Source organism: Selaginella moellendorffii, unplaced genomic scaffold (assembly GCF_000143415.4).
Source record: "Selaginella moellendorffii unplaced genomic scaffold, v1.0 SELMOscaffold_11, whole genome shotgun sequence".
NCBI classification, from domain to species: domain Eukaryota; kingdom Viridiplantae; phylum Streptophyta; class Lycopodiopsida; order Selaginellales; family Selaginellaceae; genus Selaginella; species Selaginella moellendorffii.
This window is the reverse complement of record NW_003314272.1, coordinates 747,891-764,641: the sequence shown is the minus strand read 5'-3', so window position 1 is coordinate 764,641 and position 16,751 is coordinate 747,891. Positions and strand designations below refer to the sequence as shown.

Sequence of the window (16,751 nt, the reverse complement as noted above, 5' to 3'; positions counted from 1 at the left end):
ATTCCTTTTTAGCCCTAAAACTTGAAAGCAGTGCCCTAGAAACAGGGCATGGCCGGGAATGGAGGAGGCGATGGCATTGGCACCGCGCGGCCTTGGTATGTTCTCCCCGTGCTCGTACTGGCTGTGTTTGCGATCTCCTCGGCGGGCGCGGTAATGCTACAGATCTGTCGAGATTTTCTTTTCCATTTGCGTAATGCTCTCTCGATCTCGATGCACAACAGGTGACCAAGCTCATGCGCGATGCCGCGCCGGTGTCGTCGGCTGCATGGAGGCTCGAGGCCACCGCCTTGATCCTTCTCCCTGGATTCGTCTGGCAGGGGCGCTGGCTTCCCATCGAGCAGCGCCGCCGCGCGTACCAATGCCAGGTCGTGTTAAGCGCATTGGCTCTGGCTCTTCACTTTGGACTCTGGGTAAGTTCTTTCGTCCAAGATCATACTTTTCACACCTTGTTCTCTCTTGATCGATTCAGGTCTGGTCGCTGCTTCACACTTCTCTGCCGCATAGTCTCCTCCTCGTCTCCATGCCGCCCATAATTCTCGCGGTGGTCTCCTGGCTGCGTTGCCAGCCTTTGTCGCTTGGAGAAACTTTCGGGATCATCACGGGGCTTCTCGGCGTTGTGATCATCGCTGCAATGTCCCGGGTGGAGAATGACGCGGAAGTGACACTCGTCGGTGATTGTGCTGCGTTTCTAGCAGCCTGTGCCTTTGTGATCTACATGGTTTCCGGGAGCCACCTGAGAGGTATAGAAATACATGGAGACTATAACTTCTAACTTCCATGAATTTCGCGTTTGTGGTGCAGTGCAGCTTGGATGCCTCTCTACATTTATGTCTTTCCTGTCACGGCCGGAGCGTCCATCTTTCTGAGCTTGTCTTGTGCTTTCGTGGATGGAGAAACAGTCCCGGGATACGTAAGCGGCCCTTTTGGCTGGTTCAACAAAGGTTGGTTTTTTGTTCTTTTCGATCCTTTGGACTTTCAACTTCCGTGTTTCTTGTGCCAGAGTTTTGGTTTCCAGTTGTTTTCCTGGCACTCGGCCCGGGATTTGTAGGCCACACTGGCTTGAATGCAGTCCTTAAGTACTGCAGTCCTCTTCTTGTCTCCATGGCAGTAACGCTGGAGCCCGTCTTTGGATCCGTCGTTGGCTGGCTGCTCGATGTCTCTCCTCCTCCTGGGTATGAAAACCATTTTCTAGTCTCAGGAACTTAATGTAGCTCGTTTCTCCAGAATATCTACGTGCATAGGTGGAGCTCTTTTGGTGTTGGGAACGATATGGGTTACTTACGCGAGCCAGCCAAAAAAATCCATGGTAAGACGCTGGATTTATTCACTGCTCTCAGTTTTCTCGCCTTCCAGCAAAGCGCTGTAGCCAACCATCCCATCGATTCCCAGCCCTTGCTAAGTTCACTAACGAAGAACGAAGAACCAGTCTAAAACTCCAATTGAATCTTCAAACGGTAACTTCATCACTAACATTGTGCACAGAAGTGGACTAGTTTTGAGCTCGAAGCACTCGCAATGGCAAGCTAAGTTGATTTTCATATCTCAAAGGCCTGTCTCGAGTCACCGAGACAGGAAATAAATTTGGCTGACGCTCTAGTTTCAGTACTAAGAAGTGTGCAGATCAAGCAAATCTCGCGGAAGGAATAGAAAAGAACCTGTACTGTACAACGCAGAACAAAATGCTTGGCAGCATCAGGTACGTAATGATGCCCTTGGCACGGCTGGAAATCCATACTCGTCCGCGGCCTGCACACGCGCATCGACAGAGAGTTACGGCCAAACAGTGGAATGAATCAGTCCAAAGTTCCTACCTGTGGATTGGCTTGAGCACCATGCGCAGTCGATGGAGCAGCGGGAAGATTTAGCTCCGATTCTAGATCGCCATCTTTCTCCGGTTGCAAATAAGACGGAACTCCTCCATCGTGCTCCGTCTCTCCCATCTCAGCTTCGAGAGCGCTCAGCTCTAAACTGGAACTTGTTACTGATCGAAACACGAATGAAGTCTCTTAGCTTACCTCCCATCAATTCCTCCTCGTCGAGATCATCCGGAACGTTGTAACTTCTACCGAGTGATTCCTGTATCTCGGTGCTGTAATCCACGAGGTCGAGCATCTCGTCTTGCATTTTCTGCAAGGCACCAGTAGAAAGCTAAGGCCGAGACAAAGAAAACGGAAAAACTCACGTCAATATCGTCGATCTTGAGCGTCTTCATCGTGCCTTTGAGCTCTTTGTTCGCTGCCTTCATAGCTGACATCTAAGCCATGGAGAAGTGAGCCACAGATGGAGTGAAACGCAAGCTTTTTTCTTACAGTTTGCTGCGCGTCCTTGATGCCTTCCGTGGCAAACGAAACTTGCTCGAGATTAAACGTTTGACTGTAGAGCATGTCCCTCTGTCCCTCGTACCTGCGAAGGAGAAAGTTTGATCGATCACGAAAGCACGAGAAAGTTTGATCGACAAACCAAAAACTTACATTTTCTTCTGTTTTAAAATTCTCATCGCTCGAGCCTTGACCGCTTCCTGCGCAGGCCCCGGTCTCGTTCTCTTGATTTGCTCGCGGTACTTCACGAGCTCCGCATCGAGTTTCTTGATTTTATCGTCCACTCCATCGCCTCTCTTGTTGATCTGAGTAGAGGGAAAGGGAGAGAATCGAGTAAGAAAAAAAAAAGGGATTCCCTGGCCAGTGATTTCGATTACCCGTTCTGTCGCCTCTTCGACTGTAGGCGGCGGAGTTTTCTCCTTCCTCGCCCCAAAGACGCGCTTCATGCCTCGGAGAGATTACCCTACGATTCGATCCCGATTGGCGAGACGCGAGCTCCAATCGATCGGCGCGCACCTGGATCACTCCGCGCCCATGAATTTACCCCTCGAGCGCGTTGCCGGCGCCTGGAGCTTCGTCTTCGCTCGCACGCCTTCGCCTTAGGTTCCCTCTCGCGAAATTTCCACTCAAATAAAAAAAGATAAAAAGAAAAATCCACGGTTTGGATGAAGATCAGACAGATATTCGAAACTATCCCACGTAAGCTGGTGACTCACAGCCGCTTTGCCACGCTGTCATGACACGTGGAGGAACATTAGTTTATCTCATTGGGATCCGCCAGGAACTGGGAAGAACGTTATAGCCCATCCCGGAATCTTGAATCGGTCCTTGTTACCTGACATTTCCAGGGAGTGGTTTTGTGATTGGTGGTGATTGTGAAGCTAACTTGTTTTCCTGGCTTGCCAATGATCCTGCTCATGCTCGTCAGCTAGTTAACGTGAACTGCAGAGTTGCATGATTCGGAACGACAAGATCTTACGTTCAAATGCAATTCACAATCTTCCAAATGAAGTTATTTCTTGCTTATCACTTCGTATCATCTCTGATGGAAATCTTATGCATTGACTCACAGCTCCTGAAAATCGCAAGAAAGGACGTTCATTTTCTTGGAATGCTCGCAGAGCTCCACTTTAAGTAGCAGAACAGAACTCTTCAGCTTGCAGGGAAGCAATTGTCGAGCAGGCAGCAACAGATGCCTCAACTTCTTATAATGTTCTTTCTTCCTCTTCTTTCTCTAAGTGTGTTCTAACATTGTGGTTTGTGCAGCCACAGGTCCAGCAGCTTCTTTGGCACCATGAAGGCAGCTGCAGTGGCCATCCTTCTACTGCAGCTTACACTCGCCCCATCGAGAGCAGAGCCTTCGTCCTCGTTATCCGAAGCATCTTGTGCAGAGATTGTCCCCCGCTCAAACCTCACAATGTGCCTCACTGCGTACGCGAGCCAGGGCACCACCTGCGCCATCATGTCGCCCTGCATGCACAAGGATCCGTCACAGCTATGGATCCGGAGATCAAACGCCGGCTACGTTGATTCTCATGGCCTCGACGCGTTTGAGCTCATCAATACCGGGTCCCAGCTTGCATTTCAGCATTACGTAGATGCGTTTATCACTTTGGGTACAGTGGGAGAACAACCCGGAGAACAACCTGATCTAAACTCGTCACTGTGGACTAGGCAGGCTGTGTCGCATAACTACTACACGCTGCGGAGCTACGACCAACCGAACCTCGTTGTAACATGGGTTTCGAGTGAACTCCCCTGTATGGGTTCTTACAGCCATGGCGAGATTAACCAGGAATGGGCTTTCATAAACTCTGTATGCTAAATTCTCGCATTGAACTTAAGCGGATCATATGTCATATTGCATAGTACCTGTATTCCAGAACTATCAGAACTTCAGCAGGAGGTTCTGCTAGTTGGAGTGCCATTGTTTATTATAAAAGTATGTGTTGGAACACTGTTAAATCATACTTCTAAATGTTACAACCTGAGATGAAATGTTTCCAGAAAGTTATGGCTATGATGAGCTTGCTAACGCGTTGGATTAACATCTCTCTGACTTCAGTCATAGTTGTCAGAATCTGCTCTTTTGATTCAGTCACAGAAAGCTTGCCCCCGCCAGCTTTGCAAATACAATTATATTTCTTTTTCATTCAATAACAACAAGGTACCACACTATCGACATGAAATAGCTGCCGTTCGTTTTCGAATCAGCTTGGTTTGAAGGAAAGCAAGCGTTCGAAGTACTAGACCTATCGTATTTAAACTTCTTGACATATAATCGCATTCTTATGTTCGTTTCGCAGGCATAGTCAGTGATTCGAAACTCCACGAACGCCATGAATGCAGCAGCAGCAGCAGCAGCGATCATCCTTGTGTTGCAGTTCGCAGCACCAGCAATGGAAACGGAGGCGTCGGAATTGCCGTCTTACTGCGCAGCGCAGCTCGTCCCCCGCGCAAACCTCACCATGTGCGTCACGGGGCTGAGCCAGGGCGTCGTTGTCATGTCGCGCTGCATCCGCGACGATCCACAGCAGCTGTGGAGCCGGAGCTCACGCGCCGGCTACCGCGATCCTGATGGCCGCGACGCGTTTGTCATCGTCAACTTATGGTCCCGGCTTGCGCTCCAGCACGGGCACGAATCCGGCAGCGAGATCAGTTGCGGCTCCGTGCAGCGCGTAAACTCGTCGCTGTGGACGATGGCATCGGCGTCTCGCAGCTATGTGACGCTGCGGAGCTATGATAACCCGGAGCTGGTCCTGGATATAGCTCACGGGGATTGGACCCATGGCGGTGTGAGAGAAAACAGTTTTCTAATCGCTCATCCTTACAACCACCAGGAGAACGAGCAATGGGCTTTCATAAACTCTGTATGCTAGACAAATCAGTACAATAAGATTCAAGTGAAATCTCGATTGACTTAATAGAAAACCAAGAGATTGATCTATGCCAGATTCCTGGGATGTTGATTGAGTCGGTCCTCATCCTCGTCTAGAGCATCCTTTGCTGCAAAACTCTGTTTTTTCTCAGAGTCTAAGTTTCGTACACACCTGCGTCGACAAGTATCTCCGAAATCCTCGAAACAACCCACGCATTTGCTGTCACCGAGTGCATTGGCTGCATTGTATATACGAGCAGAAAAGAAAAAAAAATCTTTCAGTCCACTTTCTGGAAGGAGAGTTAAAAGAAATCAAGAATGGCAATACACAAGAAGCTGCTGATCACTTTCAAAAACTTTAAAATACCGAGAAAGGGCATCCGCTCGTCCGGAATGCCCAGCTTTTTATAACAAAACCAAGAAACTGCATCTTTACATTCTCTACTTGAATATATAGCAGTAGGGAAGTTCTCCTCTGATCAACTTTGGCTATGGAGTGAGGCAATCGATCAGCAATATCGTTGTGCAGTACGTTACTTCTTCCAGACTTTTAGTTTTCCATCGAAACATGGCAATGCTTCCATGGCGATGGTCTCCATCCAAATTGTATGCTGTTCAAAGTTCTTCCTTTTCCTGCAGGCAAACAGTGATTCGATCACCCTTCATGGAGAAGAAAACCGCCGCGAATCTTGTGCCACTGCTGCTGCTGCTTGTAGCAATATCAGTCAGACTCTCCAAGAATCGAGCAGAGGCGTCGTCGTCGGCCTCGGGGCCTTACTGTGCGGCGCAGCTCGTCTCCAGCGCAAACCTCACACTGTGCGTCACGGCCTCCAGCCGCGTGGTGGTCATGTCGCGCTGTGCCGACGGGCATTCCTCGCAGATGTGGATCCGGAGACCACAACCCCGCGAGGGCCACAGCGCGACTCTCATCGTCAATTACTCGTCCCGGCTTGCGCTCCAGCACCATGCGGCGGGCAACAGGATCACTTGCGGCTCGAGCTCGCAGGGCCTAAACTCGTCGCTCTGGATGATGGACGGGGTCGGGGAGAGATACCTCGCGCTGCGGACATACCAGAACTCGGAGATGGTCTTGGATATCTATCACGGCGATCACACCCATGGCGGCGTGAGAGAGAATAGCTTTCTCATCACTCATCCCTACGACCACCGTGACAACCAGCAGTGGAGATTCATAAACCCTGCGTGTTAGACATTCCAGTCAAGGATAAGTCAACATAGTCAATGTAAAGTCAAACAAAGAATGGCGCTTTCGTTTAAAATTTTTTGAAGGCCATACGTAAACCCTAAGTCTCCAAGTCTTCCACCGCCCAAATTCTTGCCATTCTCCTTCTCCAGCGCGCGATGAGGAGCGCGATCAGCAGCGACGCAGCGGTGATCGCCGAGAAGGCGCCGATCGCCGTGTTGGCGACGACCCTCAGCGCCTTGCGGGAGGAGGAGGATCCGCGTTGGATGACGGGAGGTAGTGTTAGGGTTCTAGAGGACTTGATCTTGAGGAACATCACCGACGCGTATCCGTGGCGCAGGGGCTCGATCGCGACTGTGTAGAGGGCGCTGACGCGGTAGCAGGCGCTGGCTTGTTCTTGGGTTGCAAACTGGTGGAAGAATGCCGCGACGCAGGTACAATCCGAGAGGCAGGATTTCTGGCAATCCGTGGCGGAGAGATTGGAGGTCCCTTGCATGAAGTGGAGCGGCAGATAATCGTAGCCGCGAGCTTCCACGAACTGGTGAGGAACAGCAGCGCTACCGTTGCATCGATCCTCCATGGACGAGACTTCCTCCGGGACAGAGCACGGGTTTTTCCCATTGGTCACTGGCTTCAGCTTGAGAGTGGATGGATCAAAATCGAGGCAGGCGCAGGTTTTCTGCAGGATAACTCCATACTTTCCACACTCACCAATGCTCATTCTACTACCGACGACGATGGAATCGCGCCTTCGAAAGCTCTGCCAGAAGCGCACCTCGCCATCGTGTTGGAGCTTGAGGAAAGATCCCGGGAAGCAGAATGGCGCTGAGCTCAAGCTCTTGAATCTTAGCGGAGCGTCTAGCTTGCTATATGCGAAGAGAGTGCAGCCTTCGAGCACCAGGGACGCTACTTCATGGCTTCCCAGGTCCCAGATCATGTAAGTTTGTGGCGTTCCAGGGGCCTGAGCGAATCCAACGAGAGCGTGAGGCTGGAGCTCGAGATAAAAGCTTCCAGGGCTTTTGTTGGTGGGAGAGGCACTGGAGACGATCCTGGTTCCAAGCTTTAGTACCTGGTTGACGAGCAGCGAGTCCGTGGGGTGGTCGAAGCTCTGCCAGACTATCTCGAACTTCTCGCGGTGGAGAACGAGGTTCCCGGTTACATAGAGCACCATAGCCACGACTCCTTGGCCGGAGGTGTTGGAAGACCATACCTGGAGAGATCCCTGGCTCAGGACTAAGTTTCCATCGTCTCCAAATGCGAGGGTCGCATTGGCGGAGACTGGGAAGTCGCGGCTGGCTTGCCAGAGGCTGGTGACGGTGGTAGAACAGCTGCAATTTACGTCCTTGAAGTCGGGCTTCCAGATCGACAGGTAGAAGGATGGAGGGAGTGAAGGAGGGGCGCAAGTTTTCGTGAAGCCAAAGCTGTAGTTGGAGGCCTGGATGATCGCCGGTTGGGGATTAATCGATGGATCGATCGTCCACTTCGAGTTGACAGGGACTTCAACAACTTGGAAAGGCTGAGACGCTGACGATGTGGAGAGCAAGAAGAGGATCAGAGGCAGCAGAACCATGGCCAGGGATCTGGAATAAAAGAAGAAAAAACGAACTTGCAAAGACAAAGATCGTTGAATAGCCTGAAAACGAACACTTTGGACGAGAAGAACAACGAACACCATTGTCCCTTTCGTGGACGAGAAGAACAATGTGAAAAAGGAACACCATTGTCGAGCAATGCTTCGATTAAACCGCCACGTGTTTGTGCCACGTGGGTTTGCATTAAGTGCCACGCTGGCCTGGGCGTTTTAGGGTTTATAGCATTTTGGAAGAAATGGGCGAGATCGTGGAGGACGTGCCGCTGCCGCTGCTGTTCCAGCGCGCGCAGGCGCTTCACACGCGGAGCACTTCGTCCCAGCTCGATCCGGTATGTGTAGCGCCTCCTCCGCTGGAACGTTCTCGTGATGCCTCGCATTTTCTTGTCTAGGACGAGCTCAACAAGGGAATTAGGTTGCTGCTACAATGCCAGGAGATGGTGGACAAGCTCGCGATCTTCTCCAGCAACGAGAAGAAGGAGGATGTTAGCACTTCCGACCTAAAGTATTTGCTGGTAAGAATTTTTGCTGCTCTCCTTGTTTTTGTTCTCTTAGCTTTGCGCTTTGATCGAAGGTGGAGTATTATCTAGGCGAGCTGACTGAGAGGACTCCAGCTACGGAACGTATCGATGTTGTTAGAGCTGCAATCAATCATCTTAAGGTGATCTTTCATTTGTTTTCTTGGTTTGACAATGATTTTTGAGATGTTTTAGACCTTTGTTAGATCCTGCGAGCTTCTGGATCTTGTACCCGAGGGTGAATTGGTGGCATTGACACGCGACACTCCTGTTGATCCTGCAACGCGAAGAGCTGAGAAGGTCTTTTCCTTTTCCTTTAAAAAATTTTCTTTTTTCTAGCAAAGGCATTTGGATTTTTTCGCAGTCTCTTAACTTCGCTTGTGTAGATAACACGATTCAAGAGGCAGCGAGCTGCAGAATCTAAGCTGCAGGAGATTAATGAAAGGAAGGAACGACGGAGACGTTCCATGCAAGCAGCTGGGAAACAAGTTGTTGATTACGGCGAGGAAGATATTCCAGATGGAGACGACGAGGAGGAGCGAGAAGTACGTTTTCTTTTCGTTTTTCCTCGTCCACACCAGCGAATTAACGTCTTGATTTCTCTTTGCAGGCTTGGTTTGTCCAATTATCTTTGGCAGTGTCTAAGGTAATTCACTCGTGTGTGTAGACTGTGGCAAATGAGCTTTTACTTGCAGGCGGTGGATCTTTTAGAAATGCTTCAACGGGAGGAAACAATGCTATTAGCTGTGAGAAAGGAAAACGAGGTTTGTGCGAGTTCCGGTTTCGTCTCGTATTAACCACCTTTTCCCTGCAGAACGGAGGTGAGTTTGCTCAAGCCGTTCTTGACGAGAGACACGCTAAAGCGGAGGCCTGGCATCGTGAGTCCGCCACCAAGTCGAAGGTGTTGAGACCAGCGCAACCGATAACCTGTGCAACTTTCGCCCAGGATGTGATTGAAGGGAGAGCAAATATTTCCGACGGTCACCAGCACAGCCATCAACCTCTGTTCGGCCCGGCCAGTCTGGTTGGCAGCAGCATAACAACTGAGAGGGAACGACTTGCAGCGCAGGTCTTCCAACCCAGTCACAGGTTTCTAGTTTCTTCACCTCCTTCGTTTTTCGTTTTTCGTTTTTGTTCTGTTGGCTCAGTCCCGGTTTGGCGGTGGTGCAGCTTGCCGAGCATGAGCATTGAGCAGGCGGGGCTGAAAGAGATGGAGATGATGCGGAAGTGGCAAGAGGGGAACCAGCAGCTGCAGCAGGAGTCCAAGTCGACCTGGCTCGAGGAGGAGAGCAAGGACGGGAGTGACGATGAGGCAGAGGAGAGCAAGCAGCGAGCGTGGGACGACTGGAAGGATGAAAATCCTCGTGGCTCTGGCAACAAGAAGTTGACGCCTTGCGGGTGAAAGATGCGTGTCTTGTTTCTTTTTCTTCTTTATTCCAACGCATAGAATAACATCGGGATATTCGTTATTGGCAGCTATGGATAACTTTGCATGGTATAGCTGCAGCAAGAACTTCGAGGGTTTATGTTTGCGTGAGCATCCAGTAGAATGGAAAGATGATATTGTTGCACAAGCAACGCCAGAAGTGGGAGTGCTCGCGCGCAGTCGAGCAGGAAGAACAATGTTGAGTGAGTGATTGCTTTGTCACCGATTGCGTGTTTCAACCTGCAGGAATCCAGAGCAGCTCGGCTTGAGCGATCATCGGCTCTTGCTTCTCTCTCGGGAGAGTTTCATGGAGTCGCCTTGCAAGGCGTTGCGTGCTGCACTCCTTCTGGCTTACCTCAAGGATGACGGCACTCGCGTGGACGACGACGACGAGAAGTTTCTCTTCACTTTTATACGATCGTGGATAGAGAGGATCCATGTTGTTGTCGTGCGGAACTTGAACGTCGAGGTCATCGTATGCTCATCTAATCAAAGAACAATATTGTGGAAGAAGGGCCACCCTTTGAAGGATATAGTGTAAGTTCGTTGCCTTCTATATTTTCTTCTTCCTTCCGAAAAGTTTTTTCTTCTTTTTTCTTGCTTCAGGAGGCCGAAGCTGTCCTGGAAGATGATCGGCCGGGAGACGATGCGGCTTGTAATTTTTGCAGTGATGACTATCACAAGAGAGCTCTGGAGCTGTGGTTACTGTCCAGGCGTAGAATGGATGTGGATTAAAAGAAATCAGGAAGTGATGACATTTCAAGTTGATAAAAGAAAGAACTTTTTTTGCAAAGCCACTGAGAGATACGTTGGAATGTGGGATTCTTTTAGGGTTTATTGCGCTGTTCTTGTTCCTCTCCATTCAAGTGTGATATTGTGCGCACAAGGAGCTCTTCTTCCCAGCTCGATCCGGTATGTGTAGCGCCTCCTCCGCTGGAGCGTTCTTGCGTGATCCTCGCATTTTCCTGTCTAGGATGAGGAATTAGGTTGCCGCCACAATGCCAAAGCGTTGAATTGAAGCACTTGCTTGGAACTTTTTTTTTTTTTTCCCTCGTTATTTTAGTTGATTGAAGTTGGAGTATTAGGCGAGCTAACGCCTAATACTCAGATCTTGTATTCTTTTCTTCTTTTGTTTTGGGAAGTCTTTAGTTTTTTGGGGCCTTTGTAAGATCCTGTGAGCTTCTGGATCTCATACTGGAGGGTGAATTGGTGGCATCGACACGCTACTCTGATCCGACGAGCTGAAAAGTTTTCTTTCTTTCTTTTAAAATCTTTTTTTTCCCATCGTGTTTTCGTCGTCGTAATCAACAACTTGTGTTCCAGCTGCTTGCATGGAACGCCTCCGTCGTTCCTTCCTCTCATTAATCTCCTGCAGCTTAGATTTTGCAGCTCGTTGCTCTTGAATCGTGCTACCTACAAAAACAAAGTTATGACACTACGGACAAACGAAGATATTCCAGATGAAGAGAAGTAAGCTCTCTTTCTTTTTTCACGCCAGGAATCAACGTCTTGGTTTCCTGTCCAATTATCTTTGGCAGTGTGCAAGGTAAATGCACTTGTGTGCAGGCGGTGGATCTCTTAGAAATGCTTCAAAGGGAGGAAACAATGCGGAAGGAAAACAACGAGGTTTGTGCGTGTGTGTTCCGGTTTCGTCTCGTATCAGCTACTTTTTTTTTGCGCAGGATTTGCTCAAGCCGTTCTTGATGAGAGACACGTCAAAGCCGAGGCCGGAGGCCATCACCAAGTTAAAGGTGTTGAGACCAGTCACCTGTGCAACTTTTGCCCGGGATGCAATTGAAGGGAGAGCAAATATTTCGGACGGTGCCAACCAACCTCTGTTTTGGCCCGGCCAGTCTGGATGGCAGCAGCATAACAGAGCGACTTGCAGCGCAGATCTTCCAACCCAGTCACAGGTTTCTAGCTTCTTCACCTTCTTCGTTTTACGTTTTCTCCTTTTTTATCGATGGCTAAATCCCGGTTGGTGGTGGTGCAGTTTGCCAACCATGAGCACTGAGCAGGCGGGGCTGAAAGAGACGGAGGTGATGCGGAAGTTGCAAGAGAGAAACCAGCAGTTATTCCAAGTCGACCTGGGCTCAAGGACGGGAGTGACGATGAGGCAGCGATGGAAGGATGAAAATCCTCGTGGCTCTGGCAACAAGAAGTTGACGCCTTGCGGGTAAAAAAAGCGTGTGTTTTCCCCCCCTGCTTCTTACTTTGATTAAAGCTTGTCTTGCTTTCCAACAAAGATGCTCGATCTGTAGGGGACTGTGTACTTGCGCCATGAGTGAGATTGAACTGCTCACCTGTCCTCGTACACTGCGGATTTGATATGGTTGCAGCAGCAGCAGCAGCCAGAAAGATTTCAAGGTTCGTTTCTATACAAATCGCTTTGTTTTTGTGATGGTTTTCTTTGTGCAGTGCACATGCTTGCGAACATGCTCAGGCCGGAAATCTCGATATAGCTGGTTGTGTCTTTAAACAAAAGCCGCCTGGGCCGCCTGGCCACCTCACTCGGCTCCGCATTTGATCCCATCTCTCCCTGTTCTCGTGAATGATGGGAAAAAGAGTGCTGCTAAAAGCCAAAGGAAGCAAAACAGCATCACAGCAAGGCAAAGTCGGAGAGAGAGAGGAGCGGTCTGACACACGCTCCCGGGTACGCCAAATGCACATTCTCTTCTTTTACTTTATTTCCGCCTTCCTTCTTTTTAACTGGAAGCAAGGACGATGTGTGCAGCAAGCAAGGATGGGGATGTCACGCTTTCCTCCTCACCGGTTTTAACTAAAGCTCGCTTCCAACTCTTTCAATCACAGGCCAAGTCTTTGGGAAGAGAACGGTTAGTTATCAGCTCTTGAAAGTTTTTTTTTTTTTTTTTCTTGTTTATGTCTTAAGCTCGCTCTTTCAGATCAAAAGATGGGGATGTCACGCTTTCCTCCTCACTGGTTTTAACTAAAGCTCTCTTCCAAATCTTTCAATCACAGGCAGGTCTTTGGGAAGAGATGGTTAGTTATCAGCTCTTGAAGGTTTCCTTTTGTTTTTGTTCGTTTCTTAACTTAAGCTCTCTCGCTTGCTCTTTCAGATCAAAGGATGGGGATGTCACGCTTTCCTCCTCACCGGTTTTAAGTAAAGCTCTCTTCCAGCTCTTTCAATCAAAGGCAAGTCTTTGGGAAGAGATGGTTAGTTATCATTTTATGTTTGTTTTTAACTTAAGCTCTCTCGCTTGCTCTTTCAGATCGGGGAACACATGCCGGATGGGGATGTGTTTGGCATCATCTACTTCTATTTTCTTCGGCTTCTGGTAAAATCCGTTGCCAGTCTTTGCCCGCTTAAGTTCGCTGCTCTGGGATGGCCTGGTCTCGTCTGGCCAAGTTGGCCGACAAACCATGTGCTGTGCCATGTGCCCACCATTGCCATGGCTGGCGAGCAGCAGGGGGAGAAGCAGTAGAAACAGGAACAAAAGAATGGGAGGGAAAGAGATGAGAAGGAGAAGAGAAAGGAAGAATAGGGAGGAGAACACGGGCAGTATAGAAGTTTAGTAGTATCCTAGGTGCGCTAGGAGGAATATCGACGAGCTGGAATAGCAGCAGGCAGGACAAAAGGGATGAAGTGGTCGAGGCTCAAAGCTCCGGGTAGGGAATGCTGAAGGAAGCAAGCGGATTGAATTGGTTTCCGTTTAGGATAGGGTGACAGCAGCATCGTTTGTAGCTGGGATAGGCAGGCAGCGGAGAGTGAAGAAAGATCAAGCAACGAGCACGGGGAAGTGGTCTCACTATGGCTGAAGTCATTTTGCAGTTGCTCTTCCAGTCGCTGCTTGACATCGTGAACGATATCAGCATGTACAGGGAGTACATAAAATCGCACCGGAAGGAGTCCGTGAGCCTCGCCAGGAGAATTAAGCTGCTAGGCCCCTTGTTTGAGGAAGTCAGGGATCTCAAGGAGCCGCTGCCCGAGGGAGCGCTCGCGTCGTTCCAGGCGCTCAAGAGCGCGCTAGAGTTCTCCAAGCAGCTGCTGCTCCAGTGTCACAGCGGGAGCAAGCTCTATCTGGTAACAGAAACAATTTGCTCTTGGATGTGAAAGGAGCTGACGTTTGCAGGCTTTTGGAATCAGGTGCTAGAGGGAGAAGCCGTGTCCAGTGCGTTTTGCTCGGCGGTCGTCAATCTCGGGCAGGCTCTGGACGAACTTCCTTACAACTCCTTGTTCCTGTCGGACGAAGTTCACGAGCAGGCACGCAAAATCTCTCCTTGATCGTCTCAAAGTGGCTGACAAACTGCTGCTGTAATGTACAGGTTGTGCTTGTGCATTCGCAATTGCGTCGAGCCAAAGGCAGACAAAGCTCTCTGGATTCACAGCTTTCGGAAGATGCAGTGACCGTCTTGGGCGGAAACCGAGACAGTTGCAAGCTGGCTCTGGAGAGACTGGCTGGGAAGTTGCGCCTGAGAACAATGTCCGAATTGCAACAGGAGTCACAGGCACTGCAAGCCATGTTTGCTGGTACGAAGCGTGACGAGAACATCGACAAGGTATACGCGTTGCTGGGAAAACTACAGGAGCTTGCACTGTCCAAGAACCCGGAGGCAGCCATGGTGGAGACACCCGAAGCTCCTGCGGAGAAGCCGGCTCCTCCGGCCATTCCAGAGGACTTCCAGTGTCCAATCTCACTGGAGCTGATGAAGGATCCAGTCATCGTCGCCACGGGACAGGTTAGTGGTGTTTTCTCGTGAGACAAAAGCTCCGAGCCGAGCCTTATTCTTTCACCTTGTTCTTACACACTTTTGCTGGTGGCTGGCAGACTTACGAGCGAGCATCGATCCAAAAGTGGCTAGATGCCGGACACAAGACATGCCCGAAGACGAGACAACCTCTCACGCATCTGGTACTGACGCCAAACTACGTACTGCGGAGCCTCATTGCTCACTGGTGCGAGACACACGGCCTGGAGCCACCGAAAGGATACGGCAGCAGCAGGCCGAGCGGGAAGCTCAGCAGCAGCCATGGGATAGACGTACCGCATGCAACGGACTTAGTGGTTGTAGAGGCCTTGGTCCAGCGCCTCGCAACCGGCCAGCTCGAGGAGAAGCGAGCAGCAGCGGGGGAGCTACGCTTGCTCGCAAAGAGAAGCATAGAAAACAGGATCAGCATCGCCGAGGCCGGAGGGATTCCACTCCTGGTGGAGCTGCTCTCGACGCAGGACAAGCGCACGCAAGAGCACGCGGTCACGGCGCTGCTCAACCTGTCCATCCACGACCAGAACAAGGGACTGATCGTTCTAGCCGGGGCCATCGAGCCGATAGTGGAAGTTCTACGTGGTGGCAGCATGGAGGCCAGGGAGAACGCGGCGGCGACGCTGTTTAGTCTCTCCGTGGCGGACGAGAACAAGGTGACGATAGGAGCGTCTGGGGCGATACCGACGCTGGTGGATCTCTTCAACAGCGGGAGCTTGCGGGGGAAGAAGGACGCGGCCACCGCGCTCTTCAACTTGTCGATATACCAAGGCAACAAGGCGAGAGCTGTCCGGGCGGGGATAGTTCCGGCGCTCATGAGAGAGCTGCTGGACACTCGGGCCGGGATGGTGGACGAGAGTTTGGCGATCCTGGCCATTTTGGTGACGCACCACGAGGGGAGGGTGGCGGTCGGGAATGAGTCGCCGGTGCCCGTGCTGGTGGAGCTCATCAGCTCCGGCTCGGCCAGGACGAAGGAGAATGCTGCCGCGGTGCTGCTAGCATTGTGTTCTAACGATTCAGCTCACGTCGTGGCGGCGCACCAGCTCGGGGCGTATCTCCCGCTGGCGGAGCTGGCGGTGAATGGGACGATGCGAGCGCGGCGAAAGGCCGGGAGTTTGCTCGAGCATCTCTGCAAGCAAGATGAAATGGCCGAAGTGGACAACGTCTTGTAGCGAGTGCTCTCACGCAGCAGCGCAGCGGTGAAGAGAGGGAAGTTCTCGGTTTTTTTTTTCTTGGTTCTTCTCTTCTTTTTTCGCGTTGGGTGGTGTAAGTTCTTCCCTTGCTCCTCCGTTTTTCTTTTTTTTCTTCGTTCCCAATTTTCTTCAGGATTTCACGATGCTGAAGCTTTAACCATTCGACCTGGTGGTTGCCGAGACAATGGCGAGCCGAAAAAAAAATAACAAACAAGGCCAATCGGACAACCAACCAGCCAACAAACAAAACATTCTTTGGTTTTCTCTCTCTTTCTTTTTCCTCCATTTTTTTCTCGCTGAAAGCAGCGAGAGATGTGTTGTGCTGTACAGCAAAAAAGGAAACTTGGCATTGAATAAAACTTCGCGCGATGATGGAATAAACAACACTAAAGAAAAGAGCAAAGGAAACCTTTGTGTGTTCCAATCATTTGCGTGACAACTGTTTGTTCATCCCATTCATTCATCCGTCCGGTATGGCTGGCCGGCACTAACCATGGAAAAATATTATATCGATCTTTAGCCACCAATGTCGCGTCATGAAAGCTCTCCCTAGCTAGCATATCTTTTTGGTCGAAGTCTCCAGCTCCTGGAACACTTAAGGCTGTCCGTGTTGATCGCCGAAATGGTGAAAGAAAGTCCTGTGACAAGTACAGCAGTAGTATTCCTCTCCACAACGAGAAACTTAAAGAACTCTCTCTCTCTCTCTCTCCATACCTCTAAGTTGGATCCAGCAACCTGTGATAAGTAGTTCTCTTTGGTGAAGAAACGTGGTCCATACCTCTAGTTGGATACAGCAAATTCACTTTGCCTTTGCTTTTGCCTTTTCGGTTGTCAAGGGACGCGGATGTAAGTTCGAGGGCGATGTTGGTTCTCGGTCAATTCTATGAGATGTCAATGAAGAGCGCTG

At 50.3% G+C, this 16,751-nt stretch overlaps 6 protein-coding genes across 8 annotated transcripts; 4 read left to right on the top strand and 2 right to left on the bottom strand.

Annotated features, from left to right (window-relative positions):
- The first annotated feature begins 37 nt into the window (after positions 1-37).
- On the top strand, positions 38-1,540 carry LOC9650809. The gene is made up of 7 exons (XM_002968933.2): positions 38-150; positions 222-410; positions 470-740; positions 807-941; positions 1,001-1,172; positions 1,225-1,306; positions 1,354-1,540. Exons 1-7 carry the CDS (start codon positions 49-51, stop codon positions 1,429-1,431), a joined length of 1,029 nt encoding a protein of 342 aa, XP_002968979.1. The 5' UTR covers positions 38-48; the 3' UTR covers positions 1,432-1,540.
- On the bottom strand, positions 1,494-2,948 carry LOC9651658 (vacuolar protein sorting-associated protein 60.1). The gene is made up of 7 exons (XM_002968652.2): positions 2,696-2,948; positions 2,472-2,623; positions 2,310-2,403; positions 2,183-2,254; positions 2,016-2,127; positions 1,812-1,963; positions 1,494-1,746 (listed from the first exon to the last, which is right to left on the bottom strand). Exons 1-7 carry the CDS (start codon positions 2,762-2,764, stop codon positions 1,693-1,695), a joined length of 705 nt encoding a protein of 234 aa, XP_002968698.1. The 5' UTR covers positions 2,765-2,948; the 3' UTR covers positions 1,494-1,692.
- Positions 2,949-6,500: 3,552 nt separating this feature from the next.
- LOC112345994 (EP1-like glycoprotein 2) lies at positions 6,501-8,075 on the bottom strand. Its single transcript, XM_024673897.1, has one exon. The coding sequence runs from the start codon at positions 8,073-8,075 to the stop codon at positions 6,501-6,503; it is 1,575 nt and encodes a 524-aa protein (XP_024529665.1).
- Positions 8,076-8,198: 123 nt separating this feature from the next.
- On the top strand, positions 8,199-9,981 carry LOC9651656 (PP2A regulatory subunit TAP46). Its single transcript, XM_002968931.2, has 9 exons — positions 8,199-8,320; positions 8,381-8,503; positions 8,563-8,649; positions 8,702-8,806; positions 8,893-9,051; positions 9,117-9,152; positions 9,202-9,270; positions 9,321-9,595; positions 9,677-9,981. Exons 1-9 carry the CDS (start codon positions 8,228-8,230, stop codon positions 9,906-9,908), a joined length of 1,179 nt encoding a protein of 392 aa, XP_002968977.1. The 5' UTR covers positions 8,199-8,227; the 3' UTR covers positions 9,909-9,981.
- Positions 9,982-9,984: 3 nt separating this feature from the next.
- Positions 9,985-12,459, top strand: LOC112345993 (PP2A regulatory subunit TAP46-like). The gene is made up of 8 exons (XM_024673896.1): positions 9,985-10,001; positions 10,179-10,407; positions 10,539-10,633; positions 10,764-10,844; positions 11,471-11,478; positions 11,615-11,702; positions 11,926-12,108; positions 12,351-12,459. The coding sequence occupies exons 1-8, from the start codon at positions 9,985-9,987 to the stop codon at positions 12,457-12,459; spliced, it is 810 nt and encodes a 269-aa protein (XP_024529664.1).
- Positions 10,751-16,221, top strand: LOC9650807 (U-box domain-containing protein 13). Of its 3 annotated transcripts, none has more exons than XM_024673757.1 (13): positions 10,751-11,402; positions 11,471-11,558; positions 11,615-11,845; positions 11,926-12,108; positions 12,194-12,299; positions 12,351-12,585; positions 12,667-12,766; positions 12,836-12,932; positions 13,010-13,106; positions 13,163-13,974; positions 14,038-14,154; positions 14,217-14,630; positions 14,720-16,221. In XM_024673757.1, the coding sequence occupies exons 10-13, from the start codon at positions 13,702-13,704 to the stop codon at positions 15,821-15,823; spliced, it is 1,908 nt and encodes a 635-aa protein (XP_024529525.1). In that variant the 5' UTR covers positions 10,751-11,402; positions 11,471-11,558; positions 11,615-11,845; positions 11,926-12,108; positions 12,194-12,299; positions 12,351-12,585; positions 12,667-12,766; positions 12,836-12,932; positions 13,010-13,106; positions 13,163-13,701; the 3' UTR covers positions 15,824-16,221. The 3 variants fall into 3 exon arrangements, with proteins under 3 accessions (XP_024529525.1, XP_024529523.1, XP_024529524.1); XM_024673755.1 differs by having other exon boundaries at positions 12,179-12,299; XM_024673756.1 differs by having other exon boundaries at positions 10,751-11,558; positions 12,179-12,299.
- Positions 16,222-16,751: the final 530 nt, after the last annotated feature.